This window comes from Zingiber officinale, chromosome 3A (genome assembly GCF_018446385.1).
Source record: "Zingiber officinale cultivar Zhangliang chromosome 3A, Zo_v1.1, whole genome shotgun sequence".
Taxonomy (NCBI): domain Eukaryota; kingdom Viridiplantae; phylum Streptophyta; class Magnoliopsida; order Zingiberales; family Zingiberaceae; genus Zingiber; species Zingiber officinale.
In genome coordinates this window covers 94,675,477-94,701,768 of record NC_055990.1, presented here as the reverse complement: position 1 = coordinate 94,701,768, position 26,292 = coordinate 94,675,477, and the positions used below count along the sequence as shown (strand labels likewise).

Sequence of the window (26,292 nt, the reverse complement as noted above, 5' to 3'; positions counted from 1 at the left end):
ATAAGCTTCGGTTGGTCGTCAATTACTATGTGAGTGTTGATTATTAGTGTATGGTATACATCAAGACATTTGATATTGTAATCAGTTTAAGGGCATTGCTAGTTTGATAGCCTTGTTGGAGTTTCATGGATTCAAAGTAGGGATGTACTTTGGATGCAAGCTCTTTGATTATTTGTAAACTGAAATTTACAGCTATTTATCGCAATAAAAGGCAACTTTTTATTATTCGCTTCAGGCCTTGTTAAACGCAGGTACGACTGTTCTACCTAGGATAAATGCATAGAACAAGCAACATTAGGTTACCTCATCCTAAACCTAGAGTTGGTGCTCAGTTCACTCACACACCAAGCACAACCCTACATCTTATTCTAGCCACAAAGCATCTTAGAACAAGATATCAAACCTTGCTTGGTATTACTATATATTGAAATTAATATATATGATAAATTAAAAATACTAATATTTCATGTAATAAGATCTCAAATGATGTAATAAAACACTAGTATTTCAAGTTAATAAAAAAATTTAAAATACAACATATGCCAATACAGAAACCAATAGAAGACTTGGACAAAAAAATGACATAAAAATAATGTGTTTTTTGTTAAAAAAAAATATTAAGATCTTTTAGTGTGGAACCATTAACTTCTTCATATTACACCTTTAGGATGAACAAAAGGCTGGAGAAGCAATAGGATGCACGAATCAGTATCAAATGAGACACCATCCAATTTAAAAATTACCTTCTGAATATCAACTCCTCTGTGGTTAATAGAAATAGCATTAGCTGATCCATCTTCACTCGTTGGCGGAACTTCAAGTACTTGTCCACTAGCCATGCTGCAAGTTTACCCAAACTCCATAATATCATACAACACTTGCAATTTTTCTCCAGAAGTAATTCCAAATTACTTTTAGTCAAAAAGAAAACAAAACTTTGAACCTACACAAAAGTATCTTTGATAGTCCTTAGAAGCTTCAGACTCCAAAACATACAGATATAGACTGGATAAAACAAGATAACAAGGATGCTACTCAACCAACGAATTTCAAGACCCTTGATCTAAATAGAGGGAACAAGAATAAGCCAAAAGTGGGGCTAAGATATGTATGAAAACTGAGATGAATATCAACCATTTAAGGATCATACCTGCCAAACTAGAGTTCTAGCATTAGTTGCAAGATCAACAGGATGCCAAGGTTTATCACCAGATTGCAGATGGGCATCAAGGTTTTGCTCTATGATTTTACTTGACCCATGCAATATTCCCATGAGTTCCATGATCCTGAAATATCTTTCTGAAGAAAAATGAACACAGAGATTGGGCACTTGTACAGAAACTCTAGCTGATGGATACCTTGGATGGGGTACTTTAATCTTCAAAAGCACATTAGGAGAAAAACATTAAAAAGGTAGATAAGAATCAACAAGAAGAGTTAGCAAGTTAGCACAGTTATATAACTATTCTGCGAGGCTTCATTATCTAGAGTCTTGTAGTACTTATGTATAATAATATATGCTAGGGAACAAAGGAATAAAAACATTTTAAACCACTGTACATCTATCCATCATATTTTTTAACATGCTTGCAACTTCCTTAAAACTTGTCCTTGAAACTTGTTAAGCTAAAGAATTAAGGAGCTCTAATTCTGAAATCGTAAAGTTGAATTACTGAATTTGATGTTGTGGTCAAGTTCTTGCTACAGATGTGAGAAAATTAGGTTTTAGTGGTGTAGGAGTCAGTAACTAAATCTGATAGAACTTGTGGAAAAATCTGCACAAGAAGTTGGAAATTATGTAAAAACAGTTGGAATTTTTTCAGGACCTTGCTGCTGAAATCAGTTCCAGGAATTCTAGTTACAAGGTTTGTTGAAAACAATGTCAATTGGTTCCATGAAGCTCACCTTGCATTGGCTCATAAGTCTCAAAATGGAACTAGATAGAATTATGTTTTTTGGAATTGACAATGCTGGAATTGCTGAATTCAGAAAGTTGAAGATTGTAGTTTCATACATGGGAGGGCAAGCTCAGCAGATGATTGCTTTGTTTTTTTTGGAAAATACAGTGATTCTGAATTTTCCAGAATCTGGTGATCAGCATAGGGAAGGAATGGATTGGACAGTATGAAAGCATTCCTTCCTAGATTCCGTATTGGAAAACTAATCAGTATCAGTGAGTTAATCCCACTGCTCTACTTGGTTATCAGCTCTGTCTTGTTTCTTTGGTGGTTCTATTTTCTCTTGATTACCTAATCATACTAGTAGCATTTTCAAACAATATGGATGTCTGCCTCATGAGATCAAGGATTGCATTTGCTTGCTCTATTGTTACTGTCTGTGGTGAAACTGGAGTTTCTGAAAATTCTGTATGTTGTGATTTGTGTGCCAAGCTTTTGCTGCAAGTTTGTGATCAGTGAAAAGTTAAACTCTTATTCCCTTATTGTCAATTGGTATTCTTTCCTTTGCAAGCCTTTAATGATTCTAAACCTGAATTTCCTTTGAATCTGATTGCCTTATCTGAAGTTTTGAATTTCTGAGCTGAAACAAGGATTCTTGAGTCATATGTGTACCAAATTGGAAGGATGTTTACAATGTAGTGGAAGGCTTATCTCAATATGAAAAAGGATGTTTTAATTTGATGTAAATGTAGCAATGACCCGAAATTGAGGGAAAAAAAGAACTGCATTATAGGAAAAAAAAAACTTGAAGTATTGCCATGTGCCAAGTTTGCCTTGCAGCATTTGATCCGTGGATATTCCGAGTGCAGCTCTTTGCTCTTTCATTAGTCATTTGATGTTCCATTTATTCCATGAAGCCACCCCTTACTGACTCAAAAGCCTTGGAGAAAATGGTTACTACAGAATTTAAGTATAACTGAATCTGAATCCAAATTCTGAAATTACAGAAACTAAGATTTCTGATTTCTAAAATCCTTTAATCTGAATTTTGACGTAACTGCAATCCCTTGGATTCTCTGATTTGTGAGCATTTTATGGGTTGATTACTGAAACTGAAATACAGCAGTTGGTTTAACTTCAGTAACTCCTGCATATGAGCAACAAGAAGACATCTTCAAGCAATTCAAGAAGGGAGTGGTTACTGAAATGCTTTTACAAGTAGCATTCTGATTTCTTTTAAACTGAGTCCTTGAAGCTGAATTTTGGGAATCGGAAGTGCTAAAGTTGGTGTTTGATATCTGTTCAGCTACTGGATGGTTGTACCAATCCTGTTGTCTTTCCGTTTTGTTGGGAGAAGATGAGCTTTCTAAACAGCAAGCAAAGATCAGAATTCAGCCAATAAATTCTGAAACTATATCAACAGAGGGAAAAAAAATCAGAATGTCATTTCATTTCCAGAATTCTGTCAATAAGAAGAAATGAAAGAAACTATACTTCTGTTGCAGTGATGACTTAAATCAAAGCTTGTGCTATCTTATTTCCAAGTGGCATTCCCTCCTTTGCAAGATTTTTCATGATTCAAGCCTGCAGTCCAAGTTTCTGGAATTAAATTCTTGACTTCCTGAATTCAGAATTGTCCTGATTTTGTTTGTGTGCCAATTCATTTATGCAATTCTCTAATCAGAAACCTTTCAATTAAACATGTGACCACCTCATTGTCATTTGTTGTTTTTTTCTTTCCAAGATTTCCATGGTTCGAAGCATACAACTTCAATGGATTGAATTTCCAAAACTATCCAGCTTCATTCCAGAAAAAGAATCAGTATGTTAGCATGAGTTGAAAAAAAAAAGTTACAACCAAGGAAGCAAATAAGAAAAAGGGGGAAAAGATCAGCTGGATTTGAAGCAGAAGTTGTAGCTGATTTCTAAAACTGTATTTCGAATTACAGTGCAGAAATTGAGCATCCTATTATTCTCCTCATCAATTTGCAATGAACCACCATTGTCTTCGGGTACCCAGCCTATTAGATATGTATGTTTTAGATGGTCTTCTTCCTTTGATGCTACACAAACTTGGATGTTTGGATATTCTGCCTACTGCAATTGAGGACTGATAGGTCTCTATTTTGCAACACTTGCTGAATCTATAGTGGGGTTTATAGGAAGTTGAATTATTTGAGATAAACATTAAATTTAGAAGATTATGGGAGTGTAAATGTTATCATTTAAGTCATTGTGGAAGCTGAAGTTAGTCAGAAAAAAAGAAGTTATGAACATAAATCAACAGGAATTGAAAGGATCTGTAACTTGGCATCTAAAACATGTTGAGTGTTAATTCTATGTGTTGATTCTAAGCAGCTATTGGAATTCAACCTCCTATTATCTCAATGCTAAATGAGAGTCATTGACGAGTTGAGCCCTTCATAACTCAAGCTGAAATTACCTCAACTCTTAAATGCTGAAACTTAATCCAAGGAGTTCACATATGTTTCTGCTGAAGAGTGTGAACTAATAACTAAATGTGAATTGTTTCGTGCAAACCCTATTGGAATTATATTCCAAGGACAACCTTTACTCTGTGGTTTGGGGTTACTGTCTTCTAAACCCCTCCATGATTGGAATCCTGCATTTACAATGCTGCAATCTAGCTTCAAATTTCAGCATCCTTTAGAAATTTCCTGCATTTGATAACAAGGACACAACCTACAAGCTATTTTAAGGAAGGAGGTAAACTAGAGCTGCAGGAGAGCTGAATGAATCATAGTGTCTTTCCATACCTGTGCAGGAAGTAAGCTTCCAACAACTTGCGACATGCTGCAAGTGAGATCCTTCCATTTGATTCAGAAACTGAATCAGCAGGAAACAGTGAGAATCTGATTTTGTGCCAAGTCGCTATGCTATTCTTGATTGGTACAGTTTTGAATTTAAGTTTTAATCATTCTAGTGCTAAAAGATACTCACTTCAAAGCTGAATCCTTCAGGAATTAAGCTGAATTTACTTTGAAATCTCAATTCTGAAACTCTGAAATTAAAATTCTAGATTGTCGGAAATGTAGACGTCCTTTGAGAATTGAATCAGAATTTGATTTCTTGAAGCTGAACTATAGCAAATTAGTGGCTCTTCTTCTTCCCATGACTTTGTGATTGAGAACATATCATACAGAGGAACCTGAATTCTGAAATCAGATTCCTGAAATCAATTTCTGAAACTGAACTTGTGAAATGCAGAACAGATTTGAATTCCTGGTCTTGGGTGCTGGTTTTGATGCTGAATTGGAGTATTGGGTTCACATTATAGTTCACTTACACATACAGTAGACCTAAGCCAATTTGTAGTTCTTCTCTCTTCTCCAACTTTAACTAGATCTGAATTTTGAAAGAAGGCTGAGTTAAATTTGATACTTTAATATGCATCTGTAATTTTCAGAATTGATGGGATTTTTTAAGCAGTGAGATAATAAACAGCAAGGAAGGAAATAGAACATGCTCCATTGGTGGTAAATTCTCCAACTTAAATTAGATATGAATTTTGGAAGAAGTCTGAGTTAAATCTGATACTTTGATGGGATTTCAAGCAATGAGATAGTAAACAAGGAAGGGAAGCAGAACATGCTCCATTGGTGGTAAAATAGTCCAACATTAGTTCCAAACTAGCTCATCAAGTTTACTCCACCGATACTTGCAATCTCTCATTGTTTCCTTTTCTTTCAATCATTTTGTTTGCTTCCTTTAGTTACTCTTGACTTCATTTCAATTTTCAATAAATCCTTTTGATTCATTCATGCTATATATTTACAATGATGGATAATTAGAAAATAAGCAAGATTATGGTATTGAAATGTTGTGAGTGACATTGAGTGACCTCCATTTTCATGTGATTGTGAGAGTTAGAGTGAACATTTATCTTGGGAGGTTGCATCTTTCTTAGTTTTTCAAATGGATTAAAATCACCATGCTTATTGATTATTATAGGGATTGAATTCATAAATATTTAATATTTAGATTGTCTTAATTAATTACCTTTTATTATCTTTGAAGTATTGCGAAGAAATGCTTCGGGAGATAAGTTTTGTTTAGTTGTCCAAGACATGCAAGAATAAGTGTGGGGATTTGATAACCATCATTTTGTCACGTATTTAAGCTTCTATATTCATGCTTTTTGATCTCCTCGTGTGGTAAATTCGCATTTATACTACATTTCACGAATTGGATTCGTTTTTGGTTTTTAATGCAATTTATCTTTTATTTGTAGAATTATGACTAATTATTTGAATGTGGTCTTTGTAGGTAAAAAAAAGCAATGAACTATAGTCAGATCTATTCAAATTGAGCTTAAGGATAGGGCTAAAGGAGGAGAACTAATTTGGAGAGATATAGACCGTTCATTTAAGATTTGAAGGAATCTCGGCCATCTATCATGATCTAGTCCATCCAAGTTAAAGAGAGAGTAGATCATCACCCTTGATCTAGATCTGAACCCTTAGATCAGATCTAGATTGACTCCCACCATTAGATCAGAGTTGGAATAAACTCAGCTGTTTGTTCAAATATGAGATTAGATTCAAAAGAGATTCCTGGGCGATCATCCAAAAACAAAGGATCGGCGCACGGAAGAGGGAGACGACACTCATATTCTTCCTTTACATCATCTTCGCCGGAATTCAATGTCATTAGGGTTAAGAGGATTTTTTATTGAAATTTTAAAATATGAAATAGACTAATTCGTTAGCACAATAATATTATATAGACATTCATTCCCATCCATGATAACACTCAAATAAATTACACAATCAAACAAAATATAATATTAATAAAAAAATATACAAGTGCACATAAAATGGGCACAACCAAGGAATAAAAGAAAAAAAAACTGCTTAAATCGAATATCTTCGAAGTCAAAGTTGCTGAAACTTGCTAAGCTATAATAAAATAAAGAATAGAAGTTGATACAAAACCTTCTCAGGAACTTAAAATATGAAGAGTTTGTTCCGCCTAGCGTGGCTCTTAGTGTTCTTTGATAGCAATGGACTCATGCATCTTGTCCTTGCACTTGTGGGAAAAGTTTGTATTGATCCAATACCTTACCATCAATAAGCAACCATAAAGGACAAAAGTAGTCATGGTTATTACCATCATCCACTATAGTTGGCCTTTGCAAATGTATGAAATAGAATTATATCCAAAACTATTGATTTAGAGTATGATTATAAGAATAAATACAGTTGTATGACCTCCGACTCAAGAATCTATATAGCAACATAGTAGCTTGATTCCCTAGAATTGGCCACGACATTTAGCTTATCCAAAAATCTTGGAGTAGGAAAGAATAGTGAAACATGCCCATTGTGCTGTAAAAACTTGGTTGTCTCTGAATTTTGTTCAAATTCTCTCAAATGCATATCACATCCGAGCTTGTTCCTGAACATCATTGTAACGACCTAATTTTCCTCATTAGGAGTCCTAAAAGTGCTTTAAAATATTTAGAAATACTTTTAAAATATTCTAGAGATTTTTAGAAATTTTTAGAATATTTTTATGCAATTTTTGGAGTTCGTTTGGTATTTTTACCAAGAGGAAGAAGTTTAAAAAAAAAAAAAAGAGAAAAGGAATATGTTGAAGCCAAGTTTTGAACCCTTAATCTGTGATTTCGAGCAAAACCAGCCCAACCAGCTGAGCTACACGATTTTTGTTAACCTTATCTGGAGCGAAATGTATATATGCAGTAGATGGAACGTTTAAAATAAATTGGAGAAAAAGGGGGCGCGGACGGGAATCGAAGCCCAGACCTGCGGCTTCGAGCAAAGCCCAACGGACCAACTGGACTAGCAGTTGTTATTTAATCAAATAAGGGTCGAATTGTACTTAAGCCGTAGTTGGGAAATCAAAATTAATTAAAACGAGAAAGGGCGCTGCGGGGGAATCGAACCAGCAACGGTTTGATTTGATCAAACGTTGCTGACCAGGTGATCCAACGGGAATTTCGTAATAAAAAGGAAGCGAAATATTCTTAAGCTGTAACAGAAGTATTAGGTTATAAAAGAGGTTAAGTTAAGAGAGGAAATTTATTCTCTCGATCCCTCTCCCCTTCTCTCGAGTTCGACGGCGCGACTCTTCTCGGCGAAAACGCAGCCGAGCTTTAGGGCGTCTCCGGTGGCCGGCCAAAGGCTCATTCAAAGGCTTCTTCATCTCCTTGCGTTCCTCTCGTCGAGGAGGAGCCGTGAGCACAAGGAGGGACCGAAAGCTCGAGTTCTCCGAAGCCCTAGAATTGTTCTCGCCGGCTGTAAGTCTAAGGAACCGATGTAAGTTGCTTACTCACCTGCGGTAAGAGTAGCTATCGAGTTTTTGCTTTACTTGTTGTTTTCTGTGATGAATGCCGTAAGGAGCCTGCTGTGAGGTTGTTGCCGTGAGTCTCAAAAGGGAACGAAGAAGGGAAACAGATTGTATTTCTTTGAATTGAAGTTTGAATTCGGTGGATAAGATTAGTAGCTTGTGATCCCTTGCTATGAGATTTGCTGTTTCGAGATGGTTTTGTTTCGTTTCCAGAAATCATTACAAGGTTTTAGATTGAATTAACAATTTGTTGTTTTCTGCTGTAACCAGTTATGTTGTTAGGGAATTAGTGCACTTTGTCTTTGCTTTGGAACCTGTAACAGATTTAGTCTTATTGGTTGGCTTCCTTGTAGTTTACAAGCCTGCACAGTTGGGTGATTTGGAAGTTTAGTTTCAAAATCTTGTAGTAAATTCCGAATAAGAACAACCCATTCCTTTTGTGCTATAAGTTGAACAAGAACAGCCCATTAAACCTATCCTAGCTTTAGAGCTTGCATTGCAGATTTTTGATTGTCTAGCATAGCAGATTTTGAATGGTTAGCATTGTAGATTAGCATTTCAGTTTTTTTTTGGTTTATTCTAGCATGCTGTTTGGACTTTCCCATTTGCTATTGAATATGCATGATTAGATTTCATTTTCTATTTCGTTGCTATAGGTTTGAGCATGAGTAGATTTAGAGTTCTAGTTCCTTAGGTAATTAAATGTGCATGAGTGGCATCCCTTTAAAGCAATCAGTTTCTGGTTTCTTTTGTATTGGTTAGGTATGCAGAATTTGTCATTGTAGCTTAGTTTTCCTTGCTAATTCTATACACATGATTAGTTTTAAGGTTGGTTTCTCCTTGTTAATTCCTTAATTGAAGCATGTGAACTCAGATTATGAGCATGGACAGTTTATGTTAAGTTCAGCAAGTCTAGTTTTGTGTTACGCTTCAATTTCAGCAAGTTTAAATTTCAGTTAGTAGATCTTGTTGTTTCATTACTACCTCATTTAGCATGGACAGATTTATTTCGGCTTTAGTTGTGGTTTCCTACTAAAGTACCAAAAGATAAGAGTAAAAAGGAGATAAAGAAAAGAAAAGAAAAGGCCAAGGCCTTAAGTAGATCCCAAAGTCGAGACTTGAGGGATTTTTGGCACACAAGGTGCCTATTAAAATGCCGAGGTATTTAAAGAAGAAGTAATTAAGATTATAAGTATTTTACTTTTAAGAAGAGGCTAGTACCCGACTTCCGAGGTTGTCGTTAAACAAATCCAGGTGTTCAATTCCGAGGTCTTGGCCCTGGTAGACCGAGGTCTGCTCTTTTAGGATTGGTGGCTCGCTACCCCAACCTATTAGGAACGCGCATAAGATGGTACTATGCCTGGGCCCAAGAAGAAGTTGATTATTATTTTGAAGTATTATAAGTATAAGCTTTTGAACTAATAAAACAATGTGTTTACAAAAGTTTACAAGTATTAAAGAATAAGTTTTAAATAAGTGAAATAAAAGAATAAGTTTTTAAGCAAGTTTAATAAGAATCAGAAAGTGTTTAGAATTCAGTGAGTTAAATTCTTTATGCTAGCATGATAGTATAGACTTGTCTTACATGTTTAGCCTTTCAATATGTTTCTTTACTATTAGAAGAGCATGAGTTAGCTTACTGTTATTTGTTATTTATGAGCATGAGTAGCTTTTCATGTTAGCATTCAGTTTTAGCATGTTTTTATTTATATACATGCATATCGAGTTTTTGTGAGTTAGGTAGCGCTTACTAAGCAAATTTTGCTTATAGACTACACTTCCTCTTACTGCAGATAAAGGAAAAGAGAAGATTTAGCAAGGAAGGCGACAAGGTGGCGCGGATGGTGTGTGATGCCAGGACTATGGAAGCCTTGGGACTTAGTTTAGGAATTTATTAAGATTGTCATTTATTAAGAATGTATTAGATGAGTCATTTAGTCTTCCGCTGTTAGTTAATTGTATGTTTTTATTTTGTTTCCTCTATTCATTGCTTGCATGATTTGATTTCATTAAACTGCGTGGTGATGTTATTCCTTTTGTGTGTTTGATATGTGTTCCAGTCGCCTGTGGCTGTGTATATTATGTTATGTATTAATGATTATGGTCACCGGTACAGGGGAGATTCTGCCGAAATTTTTCGGTAGGGTTTCCACGTGATTTTTAATCACACCGGTTAAGTAGAGTTAGTAGTTAAGTAACGGTCATCCTTAGAGAGTAGTAGTAGTAAGAAGGGTGGTCGTTACAATCATCAACTATACAGAGGATATTAAATTATCTAAATTACTATAATTTTCACCAGTTTCCTGAAAGAACAAAAACATATAATTAGTTCAACTGTAGATACAACAAATCTCAATGGGGTAACATGTGAATTGACATCATACATTACCTTGCTTTTTCTCAACAATTTGTTCTCCACATCATTTTGCATACCAGAAAATAATAGTTTCAATGAGAGTTTCTAGATTTGCAGCACTAATGTTAACATTTAGGGCACTCGTTGAAGAAAAATGAATTTGCATGCTGATTGTGGATTGTGAATTTTTGCTTATAATATGTTTCCATTCTAAAGGGTAAAAAAACTAATAATGAAAATACTAGTAAAGTCCAACATATACTAGATTTAAGGAAGTATAGGAATATATGGAACTGTAAATGACATAACCCCCTCCCATTTTTTTCAAACCCTTATTGAAATCTTACAAAATATATAAATTACAAATAATTACTGGAATATGGCATCAAATGGTTCAATTAGAGGCTCTCATGCCTCTAGTTGTCTGTTGAATGTGGATGAAGCAATTGAACATATTAGAACAACATTCATTGCCTGAAAATTCCCACGTGTAATAATTGTCACTATTGTGTCAAGAAGTGGCGTCATCTGAACCAAATCAAAAGTAAGCATTAATACAGTAAATAAGAAGACTGAAGTGTCTTCTTTCTAAGACCAATGTAAGCAAGACAAGGCTACTCATTGTTCCACAAAAATTGTCCAAAACCCTCAGTGAGAGAAGTTCCAACTTCAACTCAGCAGCAACATTTTCATGTGCTTTAGCTTTGGCATAGTCACTAAATTTATACACCAATCGGGTTATTGGTATAATGTGATCAAAACATGCAAGAAAAGTACAAGTCAAGAATAAGAAGACATCAGGACGTGAAATAGAAGAGAATAACAAAAAAATTGGGGGATACCTGATTCTCAACTTTCCAGATACTCTAGCAATTTGTGCCCTTTGAACTAGATGACCTAGAAATGGGTTCACTAGCAACATTTGTTTGGTTAACAGATCCGATCTAGGACAGCAGACAAAATCCTTTTTTGGTGGATAACCAGTTGTTGTCACCACTCAATCAAATGAAACTTAGCCAGGAGGAATTGGATACTAGAAAAAAAGCCTGATCAAATCCTTTTCCAGAAATATGTGCAACTTTAGCGAATTATATAGGACTTGCAGAAATTGATGGATTGTCACATTGAGACAAATGAGTAACTCATGAGTTATGAATCCCTTTTTGGTGGATAATCAGTTGTTGTCACCACTCAATCAAATGAAACATAGCCAGGAGGAATTGGATACCAGAAAAAAAAGCCTGATCAAATCCTTTTCCAGAAATATGTGCAACTTTAGCGAATTATACAGGACTTGCAGAAATTGATGGATTGTCACATTGAGACAAATGAGTAACTCGTGAGTTATGATAAACACAAATTATGTTATCAATCTAAAGCTGGTGGTTCTAAACAGAAACAAGTAAATTGTGAATTATTATATCACAAATTTTGTATCATTTATAAAACATAAGAAGAGCCAATGTCTAACCCTTGTATCACACAATCACCAAGTGTGCCAAAAGCTGGGCATCCTATCGGTCGCCATATCAAAATTGATCTTCCCAAGTCACATCCTTTATCCCACCAAATTTTTGCAAATCGTGGAGTAGACATACAATATGCAGCTGCACCTGATAAAGTTCTCAAAATATCCCATCCAGAGGAATTCAAATTGTTGATATTGTGGCTCCTTGTCTGCTATTTCCTTTGAGTAAATGTCATCAGGATTGCACAAAAGAATCTGGTGTAAATCAAAACTTTCTGTCGAAGGAGGACAATCCATTGAATTATGAGCATAAAAAGAACCAACAACGTAATGAACATGCCATATGCTAAATGCAGAAGGAGCCCTACAATCATATCAAAGAAAAATTAGTGTATTGTTATTAGTGAATGTACAAAACGGAGAGGTAAGGAAATGAACCTAGAACTAGGTGATGAGAGGGAAATGCAGCTTGAAAACTTAGTTGATGTTACAAGATCAAAATGAAGGCAATAGACAATGTGATTTGGAGGAGGCTGATTTCCAGGATGTGCTACACATCCTATAGCCAAGTATGCTGAAGGTGGGATTGGCATCCATATAGAACAGTCTGTATCCTTGTTTAATGGGTTGCACTTCCGAAATCCAGAATACTAGAAATGGATGCTATAAACTTGAAGCCAATAGGTTTTCGAACTTGACCATAAGTATTGCTTATAACTAGTACAACTTGAGATGGAGGAATAGGCCTGCATATGCATTTAGAATGCATCTAAAAGAAAACAAGAAGGCAAAAAAATAGGGGGAAAACAAACAAGATCTAGTAACCGAAAAAGAGGATGAAAAATAATTAAAGAGGACTAATTGGAGAAGAGCAAAAAGAAACGAAAAACTAGAAGAACAAAAGGAAAAAAAAAAAGAAAGGAGTTCAAGGAATTCTAGTTACAAGGTTTGCTGAAAACAATGTCAATTGGTTCCATGAAGCTCACCTTGCAAGTCTCAAAATGTAACTAGACAGAATTATGCCTTTTGGAATTGACAATGCTAGAATTGCTGAATTCAACAAGTTGAAGATTGTAGTTTCATACCAGGGAGGACAAGCTCAGCAGATGATTGCTTTGTTTTTCTAAAAATATACAGTGTTTCTGAATTTTCAGAATCTGGTGATCAGCTTAGGGAAGGAATGGATTGCATAGCATGAAAGCATTCCTTCCTAGATTCTGTATTGGAAAACTGATCATATCAGTGAGTTTATCCCTCTGCCTGGTTATTAGCTCTCTATCTTATTTCTTTGGTGGTTTTATTTTCTCCTAATTGCCTAATCATACCAGTAGCATTTTCAAACAATATGGATGTCTACCTCATGAGATCAAGGATTGCATTTGCTTGCTCTATTGTAACTGTCTGTGATGAAAGTTTCTGAAAATTTTGTATGTTGTGGTTTGTGTGTCAAGCTTTTGTTGTAAGTTTATGATCAGTGAAAAGTTACAGTGAAACTCTTATTTCCTTAATGTCAAGTGGTATTCTTCATTCCTTTACAAGCCTTTAATGATTCTGAAATCTGAAACTCCTTTGAATCTAATTGCCTTATCTGAAGTTTTGAATTTCTGAAACTTGTTCTTTGAAACAAGAGTTCTTGACTCATATGTGTACTAAATTGGGAGGATGTCTACAGCTCGGTGCACGAAGCTCCCGTCATACGAGATCCCAGGGAAGGATCCATTGTACGCAGCCTTATCCTCCTATGAAATGATTTTAATAGGAGGTGATCTAAATGGGCATGTCGGAGTGAAAAATGAAGAATATGAGAGAGTACATGAGAGTTATGGGTTTGGAACGAAGAATGAGGAAGGGAAAACTATATTAGATTTTGCGATAGCATCTATCGCAAAATCTAATATAGTTTTTCCTTCCTCATTCTTCGTTCCAAACCCATAACTCTCATGTACTCTCTCATATTCCTCATTTTTCACTCCGACATGCCCATTTAGATCACCTCCTATTAAAATCATTTCATTTAATGGAATATTTTGTAATATTTCATCTAAGTCCTCCCAAAACCAAGTTTCTTTCGCCACTATTATCTTAATGGCTATAATTCTATCCCCTTTTCTAACTACTCTTACAACTTCATCCTTTAACAAACTAACTACAATAATACCACTCCATTTCTTGTTTTACTCTTTCCAGTATACCATAACTTAAAATCTGAGTTCTCTATCATCTTTGCCTTTTCGCCTGTCCATTTTGTCTCTTGTACACACAAAATACTAATTCTTTTCCTAATCATCATATCTACTATTTCCATTGATTTACGAGTTAGAGTTTCTATGTTCCATGTTCCAAATCATAGATTATTAGTTTTCATATCATATTCATTCTTATCCAACAAAGTTAGGGGAAAATAAAGAAAATAAAAGTAATAGAGGATGAGGATTTAACAAAAAATTAGATCAAACATTTTGAATATTAGTTGAAGAAAGACAAATATGAATAAATAAGGAAAACATAGAGTAGCGATAGAAAAAAAACAATAAGTTGAAGAAAAGAACAATAAATGAAAAAAAAATTGAAAAAGAACAAGATAAAGAAAAAGAAATGAAGATGACAAGCAGATGGAGGAAGAAATTGAAAGAATAATAGATAAAGAACAAAAAAGAATAAACAAGGATCGAAAAAGAAGATGAGGGAAGGAAACAAAAGCATACAAAGGATGATAAAAAGACGTAAACAAAGGTGAAGAAAAGCACAAAGGATAGGTCTTTAGTGGTAAAAAAAGACAAAAATAAGTATATATAAGATTGATGAACAATATTTAAAATAGAGTAAAGAAAAAGAAAAAGGAAGGAAAAAGGGAAGATGAAAAAAAGATCCAGTAGAAGAAAAAAAGAATTAAGTAGGATTAATTTAGGAAGATGAAAAAGAAAAAAAAGTCAAAAATAAAGAGAAACCCATAAATAAAGCATGAAAAGAAGATGAAAGAGAAGGGAAGTGAAAGAAAAATAAACAAAAAATTAAGAAAAATAAACAAAGATCAAGAGAAGAAGACAAGGAAAGAGAAAGAAAAGTATACAAATAAGACGAGAAAAAGAATAACGATAAAAAAAGACATAAGGCGAAAAAAGCACAAGGACAAAGGAAGAGTTGTAAAAGAGTTAGAAAAAGGAAGTACATAGCCTAGAAGAGAAAATACACATTGACATAGAAGAATGACATAGGTAACTAGTACACATTCATACTAACTCGGCCTATATATTTAAATCATTCTTGGCTTATATTGGCTACTAAATTTAACTTCCCAATGAGTACCCACATATTATATTGATAAGACGACCTTAAATTTAATTAATTTCATATTATGTAACAAAATAGGTTGTAGGTCAAATCATGTAGTAAATACATAACCTTATGCCATTCCAATAAAAATTGAGAGGAAAGATAAAAATTGAAAAAAATAAAGGATGATCTAGAAGAGAATTAAAAATTATAGGTGAATAAAAGTTATTGGAGGAGAATATTAGAGTGCCTATAAAGTAGACAAAAAATAAAAAAAATAAACCTCATGAGAAGAGGGAGGGGACAGAGAAGTAGACATAATTTTAAAAAAATAGACAAGGCTCAAGGAGGAAGAAGACGAGAAGGGGAGAAATAAAATGATACAAAGAAGATAACATAAAAAATAATGATAAGAAAATATAAGCGAAGATTAAGAAAAGCATAAAGAGAAGAGAAGAGTCATAAAGATTAGAAAGTAAATAAATAAGGCATTAAAAAATGAACAAGCGAATGTAGTAGATAAAAGAAGGGGAAGAGGAGAGCAAACAACTAAAATTAAGAATGATGAAAATTAGAATAAAAATAAAGGTATTGATTAATGAATAAGAAATTAAAATAAAAAACATAAAATTATCAAATGGTGAACTAAAAGAAGAAAGCAATGGTAAAAAATAAAGAGAGGTACAAGGTGAATTAATATAAAAATGAAAATTAAGGAAGAAAAAAAACCACAAATTAAGTGAACTCATAGAATAAATAATATAAATTGAACAAGAATAAGAATAAAAAGGGACCAGGTAAAAGAAGATAAGCTACAAGGTGAGAAAAAAAAACAAACATTAGAAAAGAAAGACGAGACAAATCAAAGAAACAAGAGGAAAAAAGAAGTTAAAGATAAAGAAAAGCGCATGTCAAAGCAACAAAAGCACAAGAAGACAGTAGTATACAAATAGGAGAAGAGGAAATAAAAAAGGAACAAAAAAATAGAGGTAGAAAAAGATAAAAACACAAATGAGGAAATGATAAGAAGAGCAAGGTTAAGAGCAACGTTAGGTTAGGATTAGAAGAGTATACTAACACAATGGAATACTTGAAGATCTTATAATAAAAGACTCAAATAATTCAAGTAATTGAATTTGTAGGATACTAAGCTATTTTTATCAAAGAAAAAGAAATTGCTACAAGAACAACAAAAGATGCATTAACAAATATGAAAAAAAAAACATAAATTGTCAACCAAAAAATTTTTTTACACTATAAAGCTCCCTGTAAAAGAGTTACCATATAGGAGCAATAAGGGTGAAAAGGAGAAGCATGAGTGAATGGAAAAAAAAAGGCAAGCATACGAAGGAAACAAAGTAGCAAAGATGGTTGTACCAATTCTGTTGTCTTTCCATTTTGTTGGGAGAAGATTAGCTTTCTAAATAGCAAGCAAAGAAAGATCTTCATCAAGTACACAAAGTTCAGAATTCAGCAAATGAATTTTGAAACTGTAACAGAGAAAAAAACAATTAGAATGTTAGTTCATTTCTAGAATTTTGTCAAGAAAAAATGAAAGAAACTGCAGTTTTGTTGCAGTGATACTTAAATCAAAGCTTGTGCTATCTTATTTCCAAGTTTCAACACGTCCTTTGCAAGATTTTTCATGATTCGAGTTTGTAGTCCAAATTTTTATAATTAAATTATTGATTTTCTGATTCAGGAAGGAATTGAGTATTGTCTTGATTTTGTTTGTGTGCAATTCATTTATGCAATTCTCTAACCAGGAAATGTTCAATTAAACTTGTGACCACCTCATTGTCATTTGTTGTTCTTTTCTTTCCAAGATTTACATGGTTCAAAGCATACAACTTCAATGAATTGAAATTCCGAAACTATCCATCTTCATTCCAGAACAAGAATCAGTAAATTGGCATGAGTTGAAAAAAAAAGTTACAACCAAGGAAGTAAATAAGAAAAAGGGGAAAAGATTAAATATGAAGGAAGATAAAAATAATTCCCAACATAATGGAATTACATCAGTTGGATTTGAAACAGAAGTTGTAGAGGACTTCTGAAACTGTATTTTGAATTGCAGTGCAAAAATTGAGCAACCTATTATTCTCCTCATCAATATGCAATGAACCACCATCGTCTTCTGATACCAGCCTATTAGATATTTATGTTTTAGATGGTCTTCTTCCTTCATGCTGTACAGACTTGGATGTTTTGATATTCTGCCTACTGTAGTTGAGGACTGATAGGTCTCTATTTTACAACACTTGTAGAATTTGTAGTGGGGTTTACAGGAAGTTGAATTACTTGAGATAAACATTAAGTTTAGAAGATCATGGAAATATAGATGTTATCATTTAAGCCATTGTGGAATCTTAAGTTAGTCACAAAAAAAAAGAAGTTATGAACAAAAATTAGCAGGAACTCAAAGGATCTATAACTTGGCGTCTAAAACAAGTTGAGTGTCAATTCTCTGTGTTGATTCTCAGCAACAACAACTGCAATTCAACCCCTTATTCTCCTGGTGCTAAATGAGAGTCAAGGACCAGTTGAGCCCTTCATAACGCAAGATGAAATTACCTCAACTCTCAGATACTTAAACTTAATCCAAGGAGTTCACATTTGTTTATGTTGAAGAGTGTGAGCTAATACCTAAATGTGAATTGTTTCTTGAAAACCTTAAGAGTACTTGCACTTACTTTGTCATATAAACCCCTTCATGATTGGAATCTTGCATTTACTTAATGCTGCAATCTAGCTTCAAATTTCAGCATCTCTTCAGAAATTTCCTGAATTTGACAACAAGGACACAACCTACAAGCTATTTTAAGGAAGGAGGTGAAGTAGAGCTGCCGGAGAGAAAAAGGAAGTCTATAGGAGAGAAGAAAATCAAAAACGCAAGATAAACATAAAGAAAATGAAAATTAAGGAAGAAAAAAGACCGCAAAAGAAGTGAACTCATAGGAAATAAAATAACAATAGTTGAAAGAGAAGAAGAATAAAAAGAGACAAAACAAAAGAAAATAAGCTATGAGGAGATAAAAAAAGGAGACGAAATCAAAGAAACAAAATGAAAAGGAAGTTAAAGATAAAGAGAAGCACATGTTGAAGCAACAAAAGGACAAGAACACAAAAAACAAATAGAAGAAGAAGAAGAAAGAGAAAAAGAAAAGAAAAGAAGTAGAAAGAGAAAAACACAAATAAGGAAAAGATAAGAAAAGCCGGTTTAGAATAGGGTTAGAAGGGCATAGTTTGTTGAATGAAAAACTTGAAGCACTTGTGCTAAAAGATCAAATGTAATTCAAGTAATTGAATTTCAGCATTATGATATAAAAGGTCAATTGATTTTATCAAAATTATAATGACATTAAACCATTTAAATAAAATAATGAAAGTCTATAAACAAAATATAGATTAACCATGCACATCAAAGATCAGAAATATAATGGAAAATAAGATACTAAGCTATTTTCATCAAAGAAAAAGGAATTGATACAAGAACAACAAAAGATGCATTAATGAATATGAAAATAAAAAAGTTAAATTGTAAATCAAAGAGGATCATTAATTTTTTTACACTATAAAGATATATGTGAGAGAGACAACATACACTAGCAAGAAGGGTAATTAGACTTAAAAGGAGAAGCACAAGTGAAATGGAAAAGAAAAAAGACAATCATACGAAGGAAACAAAGTGCAAAAAATAAAGCAAAAAAGATCAAGCAAAGAAAGTGCAAACTTGGATAAAGGTTACAAGAATATAGTATGTCGAATGGAACAACTTAAAGTTCTAATAAAATCCTCAATTTATCAAATTTAAGAAATAGTGTGAAAAATTAATTTACGTTAAACAAATAGTGCTCACATTAAACAATTCTAATGACATAATTAGACTACACACAAAACATAAATCAACTATGGACATCATTATCACAATTCAAATGCAAAATAAAAAATGCAAGTAAGCTATATTTTCAAAAAAAAAAAATCTAACAAAGAAAATACCATGGAGAGTGCATTATGTAATATGAAAAGCATAGTTAAATTTTAAACAAAAAAGGATTATCAAATATTAGTTGAGACAGAGGACAAAGAGGAAGTAGATAGAATTGAAGATCAACATTTAGAATTCACTAAAAGAAAACAAGAAGCAAGAAATAGTAAAAATAGAAAAAGGAAAAGAAGAAAAAAAATAATTAGAGAACAAATTAGGGAAGAAGAAAAAGAAGCAAAAAAGTTAGGAAAAAAAGAAAATAAAAGTAATATAGGACGAAATTTATCAAAAAAATTAGATCAAACATTTTGAATATTAGTAGAAGAAAGACAAATATGAATACAACTAAGGAAAACATAAAGAGTAGCAATAAAAAATAATAATTTGAAGAATAAAAAGAACAATAAATGAAAAAAAATGAAAATGAACAAGATAAAGAAAAGGACGAAAGAAGAGATAATCAAAAGTTATAGTGAAAAATGAAAAGTAGATAAAAAGTAATAAAAAACAAAAAAGAATAAACAAGGACAGAGGAAGAAGACAAAGAGGGAAGAAAACAAAAGCATACAAAGAAGAAGAGAAAAAAATCAAGATGATAAAAAGACATAAGCAAAGGTAAAGAAAAGCACAAAGGACAAGGTAAGAGTGGTAAAAGAAGACAAAAAATATATATATAGGATTGAATAACAATATTTAAAATAGAGTAAAGAAGGAAAGAAAAAAAGAAATAAAAGGAACAAGATCTAGTAAAAAAGAAGAAAAAAAGAAAGAAAAAGAATTAAAGAGGATTAATTCGGAAATATGAAAACGGAAAAAAAAAAAGACAAATATAAAAAGAAACCCATAAGATGAAACAGAAGGGAAGCGAAAGAAAAATAAACAAAAAATTAAGAACAATAAACAAACTGTAACGACCAGGTCCTACTGTCGTCGACAGACGACCCTCGGCCGTGCCGTTACTCACTAAGTCTTTCCACCCCTGGCCAGTGGATTTTTGCCTTCCCCAGGATTCGAATTCTAGACCTTCAGACTTAAGTACTAGAGTTTATGAATCCTGGTAGTCAAGTGAGGCGACTGGGGGAGGCAAAAATCCACTGGTCAAGGGTGGAAAAAATTAGTGAGTAACGGCACGGCCGAGGGTCATCGGTCGACGACATGAGAGGTCGCCAAATGGGCCGACAGGTCGTTGTCATACAGGGGCCTAAGAGCGGGTCGAGTCGTTACATAAAAGGCGCCTTTTATTGTAACGACCCGCCTTTCGCCTCGGCGCTCCTCGCGGCCCAACCGGTGGTCCTGTCATCGCCCATTCGACGACCTCACGCTTTTATTGTAACGACCGCTCTTGGCGGCCCTGCGCGGCCAACCGGTGGTCCTTATGTCGGCCCATTCGACGACCTCTCGTCACTTGGCTACTAGGATTCATAAACTCTACTACTTAGCCCGGAGGTCTAGAATTCGAATCCTGGGAAGGCAAAAATCCACTGCCAGGGAAAATCCTAGTGAGTAACGGCACGGTCGAAGGGTCGTCGGTTGACGACATAAGAGGTCGCCAAATGGGCCGACGACATGGCCCAAGAGGCCAAAGGGTCGGGTCATTACAATAAAGGCATTGTAACGACCCGTCCGTTTCATGGGTGCCTTATGCCGTCGGCCCATTGGCGACCTCGTGTCGACGACGCCTGTCGTTACTCACTGAACTTTCCACTCGGTTGAATTTTGCCTCCCGGATTCAACTCTGACCTCCGTGCTTAAGTACTAGAGTTCGATTTTGGGATTCATAAACCTAGTACTTGCCTCGAGGTCAGAGTTCAACTCGGGAGGCAAAATCCACCGCTAGGTTGGAAAGTCCTAGTGAGTAACCAGATGGCCAAAGGTCATCGGTCAACGACACGAGAGGTCGCCAAATGGATAAGGGCCGCCAGTTGGGACGCCACAAGAGCCGCCCAAGAGGCCAAAGGGTCGGATCGTTACACAAACTTCAAGAGAAGAAGACAAGGAGGAAATAGAAAGATAAGTATATAATAAGATGATAAAAAAAAAGACATGAGACAAAAAAAGCACAAGGACAAAGGAAGAGTTGTAAAAAAGTATAAAAAAGAAGTAGATAGTGTAAAAAAGAAAATACACATTGATAGAGAAGACCAACATAGATATCCAGTACACATTCATACCAACTCGACCTACTAAAGTGAGATTCCAATATATTTAAATCGTTCTTGGCTTATATTGGCTACTAAATTTTAGCTTCCCAATGGGTACCCACATATTATATTGATAAGATGATCTTAAATTTAATTAACTTCATGTATTATGTAACTACACATAGGTTGTAGGTTGAATCATGTAGTAAAAAAATATACATAACCTTTTGTCATTCTAATAAAAATTGAGAGAAAAAACAAAAATAGAAAAAATAAAGGATGATCAAGAAGAGAATTAAAAATTATAGGAGAACAAAGTTATTAGAGAATAAAAGAGTGCCCATAAAGTAGACAAAAAAATTTTAAAAATAAACTTCATGAGAAGAGAGAGGAGAAAGAGAAGTAGACAGAATTATAAAAAATAGATAAGGATCAAGGAGGAGGAAGAAGAGAAAAGTCATATAGATGAGAAAGTAGATATATAAGGTACTCAAAAATGAATAAGCATATGGAGTAGATAATAAAAGAAGGGGAATTGGAGAGAAAATAATTAAAATCAAGAATGATGAAAATTAGAATAAAAAATAAAGATATTGATCGATGAATAAGAAAAAAAATATATAAAAATAAAATTATCAAATTGTAAACTAGAAGAAAAAGACAACGGTAAAAAATGAAGAAAGGTACAAAAAAAACCAAAAACCCAAGAAGAAAATAAAGAAAATGAAAATTAAGGAAGAAAAAGGACGACAAAATAAATAATATTAATTGAAAAAAATAAGAACAAATAGAGACCAGACAAACGAAAATAAGCTAAAAGGAGAGAACAAACAAACATTAAAAGAGAAAGACAAGACAAATCGAAGAAACAAGAGGAAAAAAGAAGTTAAAGATGAAAAAAAAAGAGGCGGAAAAAGAGAAAAACGCAAATGAGGAAATAATAAGAAGAGCATAGTTTGTTGGATGAAATACCTTGAAGATCTTGAAATAAAAGACTCAAGTAATTCAAATAATTGAATTTCAGCATTATGATATAATGGTCAGTTTATTTTAACCAAATTATAATAACATTAAACCATTTGAATAAAACAATGGAAGTCTATAAACAAAATATGGATTCACCATGCACATCAATGATCACAAATAAAATGGAAAATAAGATATTTACATTAAAGAAAAAGGAACTGCTACAAGAACAACAAGCATTAATGAATATGAAACTAAAAAACTTAAATTGTAAACCAAAGAGGATCATTAATTTTTTTCACACAATAAAGTTATATGTGAGAGAGGCAACATACAATAGTAACAAGAAGGGTGATTAGACTTAAAAGGAGAAGCACAAGTGAAAAGGAAAAAAAAAAGACAATCATATGAAGGAAACAAAGTGCAAAAAATAAAGCGAAAAAGATCAAGAAAAGAAAGTGCAAAGTTGGTTAAGGGTTACAAGAATATAGTATGTCGAATGGAACAACTTGAAGTTCTAATAAAATCCTCAATTTGTCAAATTTAAGAAATAGTGTGAAAAGTTAATTTACGTTAAACAAATAGTGCTCACATTAAACAATTCTAATGACATAATTAGACTACACACAAAACATAAATCAACTATGGACATCATTATCACAATACCAATGTAAAATAAAATATGCAAGTAAGCAATATTTTTTTTTAAAAAAAAATCTAACAAAGAAAGTACCATGGAGAGTGCATTATCTAATATGAAAAACATAGTTAAATTGTAAATAAAAAAGGATTATCAAATATTAGTTGAGTCAGAAGACAAAGAGGAAGTAGATAGAATTGAAGATCAACATTTAGAATTCACTAAAAGGAAACAAGAAGCAAGAAATAGTAAAAATAGAAAACGAAAAAGAAGAAGAAAAATAATTAGAGAACAAATTAGGAAAGAAGAAAAAGAAGCAAAAAAGTTAAGAAAAAAAAAATAAAAGTAATATAAGACGAAGATTTATCAAAAAAATTAGATCAAACATTTTGAATATTAGTAGAAGAAAGACAAATATGAATACAACTAAGGAAAACATAAAAAGTGGCAATAAAAAATAATAATTTGAAGAATAAAAAGTACAATAAATGAAAAAAATGAAAATGAACAAGATAAAGAAAAGGACGAAAGAAGAGATAATCAAAAGTTATAGTGGAAAATGAAAAGTAAATAAAAATTATAAAAAACAAAGAAGAATAAACAAGGATAGAGAAAGAAGACAAGGAGGGAAGAAAACAAAAGCAAACAAAGAAGAAGAGAAAAAAAATCAAGATGATAAAAAGACATAAGCAAAGGTGAAGAAAAGCACAAAGGACAAGGGAAGAGTGGTAAAAGAAGACAATATATATATATAGGATTGAATAACAATATTTAAAATAGAGTAACAAGAAGGAAAGAAAAAAGGTAATACAAGGAACAAGATCTAGTAAAGAAGAAGAAAAAAAGAAAGAAAAAGAATTAAAGAGGATTAATTCGGAAAGATGAAAAAGGAAAAAAAGAAGACAAATATAAAGAGAAACCCATAAAATGAAAGAGAAGGGAAGCGAAAGAAAAATAAACAAAAAATTAAGAATAATGAATAAACTTCAAGAGAAGAAGACAAGGAGGAAAGAGAAAGAAAAGTATACAAATAAGATGATAAAAAAAAGACATGAGACAAAAAAGCACAAGGACAAAGGAAGAGTTGTAAAAAAGTACAAAAAGGAAGTAGATAGTGTAGAAAAGAAAATATACATTGATAGAGAAGAATGACATAGATAACCAGTACACATTCATACCAACTCAACCTACTAAAGTGAGATTCCAATATATTTAAATCATTCTTGGCTTATATATTGGCTCCTAAATTTTAGCTTCCCAATGGGTACCCACATATTATATTGATAAGACGGCCTTAAATTTAATTAACTTCATGTATTATATAACAACACATAGATTGTAGGTCGAATCATGTAGAAAAAAAATATACATAACTTTTTGTCATTCTAATAAAAATTGAGAGAAAAGACAAAAATAGAAAAAAATAAAGGATGATCAAGAAGAGAATTAAAAATTATAGGTGAATAAAGTTATTGGAGAATAAAAGAGTGCCCATAAAGTTGACAAAAAAATTAAAAAATACACCACATGAGAAGAGAGAGGAGAAAGAGAAGTAGACAGAATTTTAAAAAATAGATAAGGATCAAGGAGGATGAAGAAGAGAAGAATCATAGAAATGAGAAAGTAGATAAATAAGGCATTAAAAAATGAACAAGCATATGGAGTTGATAATAAAAGAAGGGGAAGAGGAGAGAAAACAATTAAAATCAAGAATGATGAAAATTAGAATAAAAAATAAAGATATTGATCGATGAATAAGAAATAAAAAATATAAAAATAAATTTATCAAATTGTAAACTAGAAGAAAAAGACAACCGTAACAAATGAAGAGAAAAAAAAACCAAAATTCCAAGAAGGAAATAAAGAAAATGGAAATTAAGGAAGAAAAAGGACCACAAAATAAATAATATTAATTGAAAAAAATAAGAACAAATAGAGACCAAGCAAACGAAAATAAGCTAAAAGGAGAGAAAAAAACAAACATTAAAAGAGAAAGACAGGACAAATCGAAGAAACAAGAGGAAAAAAAAAGTTAAAAATGAAACAAAAAAAAAGAAAAGAGGCGGAAAAAGAGAAAAATGCAAATGAGGAAATAATAAGAAGAGCATAGTTTGTTGGATGAAATACCTTGAAGATCTTGTAATAAAAGACTCAAGTAATTCAAGTAATTGAATTTCAGCATTATGATATAATGGTCAGTTTATTTTAACCAAATTAAAATAACATTAAACCATTTGAATAAAACAATGGAAGTCTATAAACAAAATATGGATTCGCCATGCACATCAATGATCACAAATAAAATGAAAAATAAGATATTTTCATCAAAGAAAAAGGAACTGCTACAAGAACAACAAGTATTAATGAATATGAAACTAAAAACTTAAATTGTAAACCAAAGAGGATCATTAATTTTTTTCACAATATAAAGTTATATGTGAGAGAGACAACATACAGTAGCAAGAAGGTGATTAGACTTAAAAGGAGAAGCACAAGTGAAATGGAAAAAAAAAGGACAATCATACGAAGGAAACAGAGTGCAAAAAATAAAGCAAAAAAGATCAAGAAAAGAAAGTGCAAAGTTGGATAAGGGTTACAAGAATATAGTATGTCGAATGGAACAACTTGAAGTTCTAATAAAATCCTCAATTTATCAAATTTAAGAAATAGTGTGAAAAGTTAATTTACGTTAAACAAATAGTGCTCACATTAAACAATTCTAATGAAATAATTAGACTACACACAAAACATAAATCAACTATGGACATCATTATCACAATTCCAATGCAAAATAAAATATGCAAGTAAGCTATATTTTTTTAAAAAAATATCTAACAAAGAAAATACCATGGAGAGTGCATTATCTAATATGAAAAGCATAGTTAAATTGTAAACAAAAAAGGATTATAAAATATTAGTTGAGTCAGAAGACAAAGAGGAAGTAGATAGAATTGAAGATCAACATTTAGAATTCACTAAAAGGAAACAAGAAGCAAGAAATAGTAAAAATAGAAAACGAAAAAGAAGAAGAAAAATAATAGAGAACAAATTAGGAAAGAAGAAAAAGAAGAAAAAAGGATAGGAAAAAAAAGAAAATAAAAGTAATATAAGACGAAGATTTATCAAAAAAAATTAGATCAAACATTTTGAATACTATTAGAAGAAAAATAAATATGAATTAAATTAAGGAAAACATAGAGAGAGGTAATAAAAAATAATAATTTGAAGAATA

At 32.7% G+C, this 26,292-nt stretch overlaps 1 protein-coding gene and 1 long non-coding RNA gene across 13 annotated transcripts in view; both read right to left on the bottom strand.

Moving 5' to 3' along the window:
* Positions 1 to 655: 655 nt before the first annotated feature.
* LOC122050526 lies at positions 656 to 3,527 on the bottom strand. Its single transcript, XM_042611420.1, has 5 exons — positions 3,393 to 3,527; positions 1,906 to 3,309; positions 1,151 to 1,378; positions 744 to 943; positions 656 to 680 (listed from the first exon to the last, which is right to left on the bottom strand). Exons 2-5 carry the CDS (start codon positions 2,014 to 2,016, stop codon positions 656 to 658), a joined length of 564 nt encoding a protein of 187 aa, XP_042467354.1. The 5' UTR covers positions 2,017 to 3,309; positions 3,393 to 3,527.
* Positions 3,528 to 4,588: 1,061 nt separating this feature from the next.
* The window catches only part of LOC122052072, a 29,784-nt gene continuing 8,080 nt past the window's right edge, over positions 4,589 to 26,292 (bottom strand). For 3 of the 12 annotated variants that reach the window (XR_006131775.1, XR_006131774.1, XR_006131773.1), the window contains 2 exons: positions 16,703 to 16,815; positions 11,929 to 12,416 (listed from right to left, as the gene is read on the bottom strand). This is a non-coding gene — a long non-coding RNA (uncharacterized LOC122052072). Of the gene's footprint in view, positions 4,727 to 4,859; positions 5,035 to 11,928; positions 12,417 to 16,702; positions 16,816 to 26,292 lie in introns of those variants that run through there. The other 9 variants (XR_006131778.1, XR_006131777.1, XR_006131772.1 and 6 more) reach the window with 4 other exon arrangements.